The 11,346-nt window shown below is 38.3% G+C and overlaps 1 protein-coding gene across 1 annotated transcript; it reads left to right on the forward strand.

Moving 5' to 3' along the window:
• Positions 1–2,758: 2,758 nt before the first annotated feature.
• ccdc12 (coiled-coil domain containing 12) lies at positions 2,759–11,081 on the forward strand. The gene is made up of 7 exons (XM_037676986.1): positions 2,759–2,897; positions 6,097–6,170; positions 9,410–9,489; positions 9,598–9,659; positions 9,789–9,823; positions 9,921–9,997; positions 10,838–11,081. The coding sequence occupies exons 1-7, from the start codon at positions 2,814–2,816 to the stop codon at positions 10,915–10,917; spliced, it is 492 nt and encodes a 163-aa protein (XP_037532914.1). The 5' UTR covers positions 2,759–2,813; the 3' UTR covers positions 10,918–11,081.
• Positions 11,082–11,346: the final 265 nt, after the last annotated feature.

Raw genomic sequence — 11,346 nt, forward strand, 5'->3', positions numbered from 1 at the left:
GGATGGATGGATGGATGGATGGATGGATGGATGGAATCCAGTCTTTTGTCTCAAAATGTAAAAATATCAATAAACATTAACAATCATTAGGTGTTTTTAGTTTTATAATTTCATGCCTACTGGCCAGAAAAGCTCCCTCTAACAAACTTAAAGTGGCCCATGGTACATGTAACAAACTTAAACATGCCCACCAGTTGACAATAACTGTAGCAAGTTTTGCAGATTTGGACACGTTTAATTTAGTGAACGAAGGGGCAGAAATGGATGTTTTGATCCTAAAGGTTGCAGACCTCTAAGGTGACAGTGCTCCCCCACACAGAGTGGGGTTTATTAGAGACTATCTCCATTATTAAAGAGCGGTGAGGATAAAATGGCCTGCCTGCAGTCCTGAGCTCAACCCCATTAAACAACTGAGGAACCCATTCATTTCAGTGTGACCAACACAAATAGACTTGCAACAAATGCTGATGGAAGGATGAGACGCCATCTCATCAGAGTGACCAAGCCAATGAGTAGCATGAAAAAGAAGTGCCCAGATGTTGTGGCTGTATATGGTTCTACTGAGGCACCTGTTTATTAAAAGAAGAAAATGTTATATTACAAATATATCTTGTCTCTTCAAACTTTATTCATCTAAGCTAATAAACACCAAACAAGAACCTATAGTAATGTATGTATTTATGTATTTACGTATGTGTGTGTGTGTTCTTGTAAATGTACTTTTTGGGGACTTTGCATTGACTTTCATTCATTTTATCTAGCCTAACCCTGACCCTTACCCCAAACCAAACCATTAGTACATGCCTAACCCTAACCCATCCACAATTCACATCTTAGTCCTAAACCTAACCCCTAACTCCCCAACGAGACTTAGCCTTATGGAGACTTGGCTTTAGTCCCCATAAAGAGCAGTTGGTCCCCACAGTGCATGATTTTAAAAAAAAAATTGGTCCCTACAAGGTAACCTGAAACAAAAACACACATGTGTGTGCATGGGATATATCATCAGATACCCAGCTGGCAAAATAGCCTGGCCAAAGGAGTTAGAAACCACTAACATCAATACTCCAAAACTCCTCACAATGTATGGAGGGTTTCACCCCAAGTCCAGCAGCCTGAGACTCTAAACTCAGAGGAAGGACGGAGGCAGAGGACTAGTGAGCGTCCAAGTCACTATACAGGATGAAACATCTAAGATCCTGCAGTATAGAAGGCATCAGGAGGAAACTCCCTGATGAGTGTATGTGTCAGGCAGCAGGTGAAACCCAATGTGAAAGAGGAGGAACAAGAGGAGCCATCATGGAAAGATAAGCCTCTACATGTACCACCAGCAGACTGAGGAAGTGGAAATCAGTAAATCCTACCAGTGGCTAAAGAGGGCTGGACTGGAGGACAGCACAGAGACACTAGTTATGGCAGCACAAGAGCAGGCCCTCAATACAGTAAAGTGTAAAATGTACAAATATTTCACTGAGAAAAATGTGCTCTTTATTGGAAGGCAACAGCATATTACAACATCAATGTTTTGCATAGAGCCTTAAAGCTGTCCATACAATCATTTTAAAGTACCAATAGTTTTGTGAATTACTATTATTATTAAAAAAATAATAATAAAAAACAAATAACTAAGGTTAGTTTATGCCCAGCTGTCTATATTGAATTTGGTGATTTATTTTCGCTGCTTCTAACTCACCATACTTCACAGTTTTTGTCTGTGCTTGTACATTTTTTTTTGTCTTCAATATTTCAAATAAAATGTTTCTTTCTAAATACTACACGAAACAAAAAAAAGTGTTCATCTCACTTGCATGTCTCATTAAACAGATAATCAAGACATGTTTTTTATTTGGCTGTTATCTAATCTATGGTGCAGATCTCTGAAATTGATTAAAGGATGAGCTCAAACAAAGTACAAATATAAACCAGCTTAAAAAACAGTATAAAAATGAGTTTATTGTGAAATATGTTGTATAGGATTGGTGTCTCAAAGACCAAAAATGTTATTGTTGATACTAATAATGTGTAAATTCTATTTAAAAAAATTGTGTACATTTGAAGATGAGATTGTGAAGTTTAAGCATTATTTAATGTGGGAGTATTATAAGGTTTAGTTGGTGTGGAGAGACTAAAATGATTGTATACTGATGTGTATGATAGGGCAGGAAATCATAATATCTTTATCTTCTACATGCTCCTTTTTGAACAAATTGTGTAAATATTGCATGTCAGATGGCATGATTTGTCTTCTTATTATTATTATTGTGTTTTTCTTTTTTGTTTTACTTTTTTGTCTGTTCTTTCTTTGTTTTTACTTTTTACTGTCTGTTCGAAATTAATTAATTAATTCTGTAAATTCTGTAATTATTGTTATTTGTATCTTGATTGGCTACTACGTTAGATTAGATATCATGTTAGCTAACATGGCCACATATCTAGATTTATAACCAAAAATACAACGGTGTTTATGTTTACACACAGAGAAAGATGGCCGCAGTGAAGTTTGAGGCAGCTGTAACCATGGAAACGACTTAAAGTCATATACAGAATTTAACTGTATCCATCTTATTAAAGTAATAAGGAGAGATATTAATTAATACGTGTAAATTATATGGTTTAAAATGTATTTTTTTTAGCAATAACTTATTCGTAGATCAAACAAATGTCAAACTTCGCAGGTTTGACCGATGAATGAAAAATATCTTCGCACGAGTACAAAGGTCACACGATCGATGCGCTCGGCAAACGTCCTCCTGGTCTAGGTCTAGGTCGATGAATCGATTTCAGAAGGAATTGAGTCGCGTGAGGTGAAAAACATGGAGCAAAACTCTGGGTCGCTTCAGGAGCAGGCTCTGAAGAGAAAAGAAAGACTAAAAGCTCTGAGAGATAAGAAACTTCACGTAAGTTTCATTCCTGACTTAGGAATGGTTTAGGTTAGGTCTGATCAACTTAACGCCCCCCGTGTTTGATAACCTGTCAGTGACGTAACGCTAGCAGAATTAGCTTGTAGCTAACTGCAACATAAAGATGGACCAAGTTATTGTCCTGTAACCTTTTAAAGCAAGTTCAGAAGAAGCTTATATGGTGGTTTTAATGTGCTTTTCTGTAATTTAAGATAAACGATTACTTGTGTTATATTTGTTAAATTTTTTTGTACATTTTCTGTCCATGCTAACGCTAAGTTTGCCAAGCTAACATTAGCTTTGAATGAAGTCTTGAGTCAGAGAGGTTTATTGTCATTTCAGCTACGTACAAGTACATACTGATTCGAAACAGCGTTTCTTCAGGATCACGGTGCAACAGAACATAAAGTGCAAAACAATGCAACACACAGTGCAGATTCTCAACAGAACAATAAATACAAACAGACCTATAATAATTACAAAAGGACATTAATCTAAACAAGTAGTTAAAACACAAGACTAGAGACACACGTGTTGATTAGTACATGTGTAGGTGGTACGTGAGGTAGAAACATGTTCTGATATGTGGTTAGCAGCATAAAGTTGTTCTATTTTTATAGCAGCAGAGCTATAAACGGAGTAAAGTCACCATACAGCTTGTTTTGATCATTTTCATCTCTTTTGTCATCATGGTGATTTACGTTGCATATAGTTTTTATAGATTAATTTATATGTGATATGACAGCTTTAGCTCATATTGGTTACTTTCATCTTTCTATTTTAGCTGTCAGACAAGCAGAGGTAATACTCAGGAAGCTTTTCAGCCATAATTTCTTAAGTTGATCATAACTAAACATTAAGTTTTTCTAATTAAACCAAGATATGGGGCCATCATTGGGTTTATAGTTCTCTAAATTTAACAGGTGTTTAAAAGTAGTATTTTGACTGTTAAATGCCTTTTAAAACGTGACATCTTTGTGTAGTTTTCTCAAATCACTGGGTGCATTGTTTGGCTTACAAATGATGGGAACTAACAATCATTTTAGAGTGAAATACAAATATTTTCTAATAACTTATGACATGTTAATATTATTAGATAAGCAACAGATTGATAATGCACATGGTGCCTGCAGAAAGCTACATGCACAGAACATTTTAAACACTAAAAATAGATATTTGTTTACCTTTTGATCACAAACCCTTCACATTTCCTTTGTTTTTGTCTTAATTTGTATTTATACAGATGCATTCAGATGATTTTATAATAAAGAGATGGTCAGTTCAGATAACTGAAGTATTGCGATGAATCTGTGTAATTTTGCAGCTAAATGTTTTACACTTTAACACAGGAAATTTTTATTTTATTTTAAAATAAACAAAACAACTTAATGCTGTTGAAGATGGTTTCTTGTCCCCTTCATCAGTATAGACTAAAAACAACTTGACAGTATAAATAAAGCTTATCTGAATTTATCCGGTTCAGCTTCCTGAAACAGAGCAGGCTGACAATAAATTTTGTGGTCAACTTTTTACAAATTTTTTTTTTTTTACTGCCAAGTGGAACTCCTTTATGACAAATCACTCATGAATTATTGTTGAATTTTACAAAATGTTCTTTGTATCTCAACAAAAAACACTTAATTACACAAATTAAAAAAATAAGAATAAATTAAAAAATGCATAAACCAGGTATAAAGTTTCTTAGGTATTCTCAATTTGTTACCAAATAATTACCATTGCATTTGCAGTTTCCGGTGGCCTGTGTAAGTGAACTTATTTTTGTCTTGATGTGTGAGAAAATAATTTTCAGAACAGATGAGCATGGCACTTGAACTTCACATTTGAGGCCTGGCTTTTGCAGCAGATTTCATTTCTTCATGTGGGTTGCATTTTGCATTGGACATTACACAGTGACAGCATTCTGCTTCACTGTGGCAGTTTTTCATTTTCTGGAAATGAGATCTTGCGAAAGGAAACCTCTATTCATCGTGAGAAACTGTTTTCTCTACACGAGATTGTGTCTGACAACGTGAACGTTGAGTGTAATCTGGTAGCAAAAATTGATAAATGGTTGTTGACATTCCTCGAGTTTGTAGTTGCTGTCCTTTTTCTTGCTGCTCTTGAGTCGTGAGTCATTGCCCTGAATTGTTCTAGCAGGTGGACAGGAAGCCCCTTCAGGAAAATGCAGGCTGGGAGGGGTTCAGTTTCCTTTGTTAAAGATTTTCACTTGGGGTCAGTATTGTGTGTGTGCTTTAATTTCTGCCACTGTGTCTTATAAGTTATTTGCCTTGCTGTTTACATATAGATAGCTTCAAGAACGTCACACCCTGAGCAGCATTGTTGAGCCTGCAACACATTAACTACCGTAATTAGTTTTTTCAGTACAGTAGTTCAAGTTACGGTCAGAAAGCACTGATCTTATTTTCCAGATTTCATGAATTCCTTTCATTTGTAATGAACAACCTTTGAAAAGAGTGGTACTGGAGGTAGTGAAGTCCAAAATGTAAATGTGTTATTTGACTCTCAAATTACAAGAAGCACATGTTGCTCTGTTTTTCTATGCAAATGCTGGCCTACATTTATTTTTCTTCTTTAGGCTGCTCCCTTCTTCAGGGTTCACCACAGCAAACTGTCACACGAAGACTTGGCAATTATTTTTACACCGGATGCCCTTCCTGACACAACCACAGACCACTGAGCTACCACAGCTGTCTGTGTGGAGCAGAGAGATGCCATCTAGGGTGCCCGGGGGAGCAGATGGTGGGGGTTAAGGGCCTTGCTCAAGGGCCCAGAGTGGGGCAAATGAGAGTGGAGGCAGGTGTGGGTGCTTCACCTTTCCCACCCACGTTTTGATGTTGTTGGTACCGGGAGTTGAACCATCGATCTTCTGATCACAGGCCCACTTTCTCTAACCTCTGTGCCACCACTCCCTAAATGCTGGCCTACATATGTACTGTAAAAACTGTAAAATGATTCAATTCATATCTTCAATAGGGTTAAAAGTCTCCAATAAATACATAGTTTTTAATAAAGAGGCATCACTGCGACAAAGGATGTTGCCTTTTGTCGTGACTTTATTAAAGTCATTTTTGTTGCACAATGCAGTGTTGGTTTTTGTAAAAAAAAAAAAAAAAAAATACAGTCAGAACACATCTACCAAATAAAATATCTGCTTAATTCTGCTGATTTTATACAGGGACAAGAGCAGGAAGATGGGGAGCCAGACAACAAAAAAGCAGCAACAGAGGACAACACAGAAGAGAAGCACAGGTATGTTTGCTGCCTTTCCTCCACAACTTTTTTCCATTGAAACTTTAAAGATATTTTTGTACTAAGATTGTTTGCTTTAGTATTTTCTTACTATTTTACTTCAAACAGAACTGAAGGGCATCTCACAGTCCAGTGCCAGGATGTTTATCTGTCCTTTATCTTTGACAGCATGTCTCAGTCCAGGCTGTGAGACACTGTGTTTACTCTGGGCTGGACTACAGCCTTGTGCTGTTAGCTGCTCAAATATCCCACAGCTTGCTCAACTTTTGTGTCGGCTGTTAAAGAGGGAGCAGCCATCTTTCCTGTCCTACAGGACCTTTTTTCCATTGTTTATATTTAATGACTGCACTGACTGCACCTGAGGGAGTGCCGCTGTATTCTCTCCAGTCCAACAGGACCGATCTCTCTCGTGAGGGTAAAAATAGCTTCAGGGTTATGAACGTACTTTAGAGTTTGTGTGAAGCAAGTGTGTTAATGCAGCAGTCTGGGTTTTCTGCTGGTCTGCTGCAGGATGTGAGTGTAACGTATCATGTGATTGGCATTAAAGTTTCATGGGGGGTCAGATTGCTAAACGAGGGCAGAAAAATAAAACCTTGTCAGGCATATGTTCAAGTTAATACGTTTTTGAAATGCCTAAATTATTGCATACAGAAAGCTGCGACGCAGCGGTTCGAGCTGTCACTTCTCGGCGTGAAGGTTGCAGGATCAAATCTCAGTCTGGGTCTTTTCTGGGTGGAGTTTGCAAGTTCTCTCTGTGCATGTGTGGGTTTTCTCCAGGTACTCCGGTTTCCTCCCACAGACTAAAATCATGCATGTTAGTCTGATTGGTAACTCTCAAATGTCTCCAGGTGTGAGTGAGAGAGTGAATGGTTGTTTGTCTCCTTTGTCTCTGTGTGTCCCTTGATGGACTGGAGACCTGTCCAGGGTTCTTCACTTCTTGAAGGTGTTACTTCAAGTCTAATTCACAAGGAGCTCAAATTACGTCGTGCAGCTTTTTCTGTTGCATCATGTTAGGTGTGGCGAAGACTTTAAAAAAAATTATTATTCTTAATAGCCAAGTAGAGTCTAATGTCTTTGAATTGACAAATAAGATAAAAAGAACTTTGAAAGCCTTCAAAATATTACTGTTGCGTGTTAGCGCTTGCAGTCTCTTGTGTAAAAGGAAATCAGAGTTGGTTTTGCTGGCCAGATAGCTCGATACCTTTGTAAACATTTGAACGCTGCTCGCACCTCCTCCCTAACAAGAGTTTGCTCTAAACATTTGAAGAGCGGGCCACACTTGGGTCAGTGCACTGGATTTATCACAGGCACACTTTGATGCCACATTGGGCCCGAAGTGGAAACGTGTAAACACTCTCCAAAGCTTTAAAGCCATTAAACTGAGACAGCTCAGAATAAAAACCTTTGAAGGCAGAAAATTTACACCTCCAGTCTGTTTGTCTTATCTTTTGTTCTGATAATGGCGGTGTGTTAAATGGGTTTTCTATATCTCTGTGCCCAGCTGTAGTTAATCTTGCTCATTTACCGTATTTTTTGGACTATAAGGTGCACCGGATTATAAGGCACATTAAGCGAAACAAAACAGATAAGTCAGACTTTATTCAATCATTCACAAGAACCACATAAAATCGTTCCGAGGTCAGTAAGCACAACCAGAATTAATACATAAAGTGCACCGGATTATAATCTGATTTTATGTTGTCACCTGATTATATGTTCCTGTTTTTAGTTTTCTACATTCACCTTATAATCTAGCTGTTTTTGTTACTTTTTTTGCCGTCTTATTTGTATAAATAAATCTGTATGCCTTTTTATAACTGTCTATTGCTGTCACTGTTGTCATCATTCTTTGTTGAAATCAGATCTCTCTTGTAAATGAGTCCTCGAGTCTCAATGGGATTAACCTGTCTCAATAAAGGTTGAATAAGGTTCACTGTTGATTTTTGAGAAAATCAAAGGATTTTAAGTGTGCCTTATAGTCAGAAAAATATGGTAAATAGTGTGAGTTTCAGTATAAATGATATTTCACATCTCGCTTCGTGACCTCCTGACTTCCTGTTTTGCACTAAAAGATTATTTTTATATTTTCTAGAAAATAAAATGTCAGTGCTAGTAGGTGTGCAGTTATCAAACTTGCGTTTTTCTCCCTCAGAGAAATTTTGCAACATTTTCTGTGTCTTAAGTTTCTCTGAGTAACACTTTTAGGCCGGAGAGTGCAGTTAGATCAGTTCTGGGTATCGACACCTGTTGGTTTAGTTCGTTTTCTGATGGTTCCTCTTGCAACAAAATTTCCACATATGAGATTGCACAATGCTGTTTGTTCTTTACTAAACACGTTCTTGTTTCTTCTGATAAATTTAAATTCAGTGTACCTTGCATTTTGCTTTTAATTAGTCAACTTTTTATAGATGTTAGACAATAGAAGGGGGAAAGATGCGACAAGTCTCAGTTAAACTGTGGATGTTGCATTGCTTAAACATTTTTTGATAAATGGTGGCTTTTAGTCACTTCCTAATGTAAGGAAACACTTCCTGTTTGACCTCAAAAGGTAAATTAGTTTCATTATCATGACTGTTTCAGTTCTGAGCACGTTTTGTTTCTTTTTGTATTATCAGTAATGAGATGAACAGGACATTTTTACTGAATCATCTTCATGAGCGTCTGTTCTGAAGGGTACAGAGCGACAGACATGCGCTCCTGAAATCAGCTCAACAGCCGACCCTGGCAAGTTTTTCTACCCTTACAAGGCGTTGCACTGTCTGCCAGGAGGAGCGATGAATCCTTCAAGAGTGTCGAGCTTCGTCAAAAATCCATTTTAAGCTCAGAACAGCTGAGAAGTCTCTCGGTCCGTGCTCGTTCAGACAGTAGGTCAGCTCTTCCTCCGGATCCTCGGTCTGATCCGAGATGTCAGCCAAGCGCTCCTCTGTGTGGTTTTGTGATGAAAGACTGCATGATTCAACATCAAGGGATGAATTCCTCAGCTGTTTTCTGTTCTCCTTCAGTCTGTGCCCAGTAGCAGGTGGAACATGTTAATGAGACGTGTTTGCAGGAATAAAGGGGGTCATTATTCTCAGCCTTCTTCAGGCACAAGCTCTGCAGCTGTGGGGATTGCAGAAGGTCCTTTATGCTTTAATCTAGTGAATTATTTGCCTACATTGCCACCTACTGGACTGAGGTGTGGAGATGATAACTATTCTGTCCTCCTATAAGTAGACTAAATTACCTTTTGTGTTTTCCAGAGATTTGAGATTAAGGAATTATACCCCAGAGGATGAAGAACTGAAGGTGAGGCAGGTGCCCAAAGTCAAACCTGCATCAGGTGAGAACACTGGATTAAAAGTGAACTCTGATGCAGCAGCTGAAAGGCTGTTATTATAAAACCAAAGCTGCTTCGGCTGCTGTTACAGCTCGTGTTTTTTGGTTGCAGTGGAAGATAAAGTGAAGGATCAGTTGGAAGCAGCTAACCCCGAGCCCATTATCGAAGAAGTGGTGAGCACGTGTTTTTGTTTAAATCTCATTTCTCTTACTGAAGTTGTCTCATTCAGCTTTTTTGGATTTTTCTACCTGGATTATTGAGCATGCATCAGGATGTCTCATTCAGCTGTTTTCTGTCCTCAGGATTTGGCCAATCTTGCTCCAAGAAAACCAGACTGGTGAGAGCTTCTTTTTTTTTTTTTGTGTGTGTGACAGAACATACCCCTCCTGTACTGCATGATATCATGTAAAAGTTTATTTGAATTCTTAATGCAGGGACCTGAAACGTGACGTGGCAAAGAAGTTGGAGAAGCTGGAGAGGAGAACGCAGAGAGCCATCGCCGAGCTCATCCGTTAGTATCTGCCGCTTCGTGTTTTCACACCTGTTCGCCGGCTGCTCATCAGGTCACTGAGACGTCGGTGCTTGAGACGGGCGTGAATTATGAGGATAATTGCTTTGAGCCTCCCTGACTCAGAGGCTGAAAGGTGTCTGATAACATCAGCGGCACGATTCCTAAAGTGATGGATGAGACGCACTTTAAAAATAGTTGGAAGGTTTCAGGGGAATTCAAAACTGTAAAGGAAGTTTTCCCTTGTTTTTAGGGAGACAATAACTTGCATTTAGAAATATTTGCTGTTTGTTCAACGTTGATCTTTGAGATGTTTTAGTTATTGAGTCAAATGTAATTAACATGTAAACTAATAGCAGTCTTCTCTTTCATCTTGAATTATAGAACAGCGGACTATATTTTCACATTTAAAGAATCTTATCCCTTCTGCTTAGAAAGTGATTCTGCTGCCTGCATGGAGAATGTTGTAAACAGACAGAATATATATTGTTTTGTTTTCTTTTGTATTGGTTATTAATAGGTATAATTTACCAGCACAGTATAGACACATTTTTCACACAAGTGGGGTTCATGGAAGGATTGTGAACAATTAATGTCTTACCTGTTGTAGAAAGCTATTTGAGTGACCTCAGTTTGGAGAACGAGTTACATTTTGACCAGCTCAGCCATTTGCTCACCAGTCTGGTCAGAATTCAACTCTTTCTCCACATGAAGGTTGTTCAAAGAGCTATCTACAGCAAGTAAGATAATGATAAATGATCTGAACTATCACTTTAGGTTTGATTGAAGAAAGCTGTGACTGAATCAGACTGATGGGGGGGGTTGTTTGTGTTTTTCTGTCAGGCGATCGTCTGCGAGGCAGCGAGGAGGAGCTGGCCGGAGCGGTGGGAGCAGTTGGAGTGGAGGAGGGAGACTCGGACTGAATACTTGATGTGACAGACAAAATAAAAAGACTGAGCACGGATGGCCTCGATTTACCGGGGACTGTTTATACACACACAGAGCTCCATACAAAGAGGCAGCTGGTTTCCTGCTGGGGGAGATGATCCTGCATCTGTTCTGTAAAGATTCGCTGTTCATGTAACCAGCAAAGTTTTGTTTTTTTATATGTAAAGTAAAACGCATTTTGAAATAGCTATTGTTGATTTTTATTTCAACCTAAGATTAGATCAAATAAATAATTCACTGTTTTGGTTTTGCCAACATATTCAGACAAACGGCAACAAGACGAGACAATGAAAGTATACAGAAACCACTGGAAGAAAAGGTCACAACAGAAATGTTTGCTACATTTTAAACATTTCTGAGCATCCGGCGAGAAAAAAAAAAACAGATTTTAAATATGTTCAGTC

This window comes from Nematolebias whitei, chromosome 5 (assembly GCF_014905685.2).
Source record: "Nematolebias whitei isolate Nwh7 chromosome 5, NemWhi1, whole genome shotgun sequence".
Lineage (NCBI taxonomy): Eukaryota > Metazoa > Chordata > Actinopteri > Cyprinodontiformes > Rivulidae > Nematolebias > Nematolebias whitei.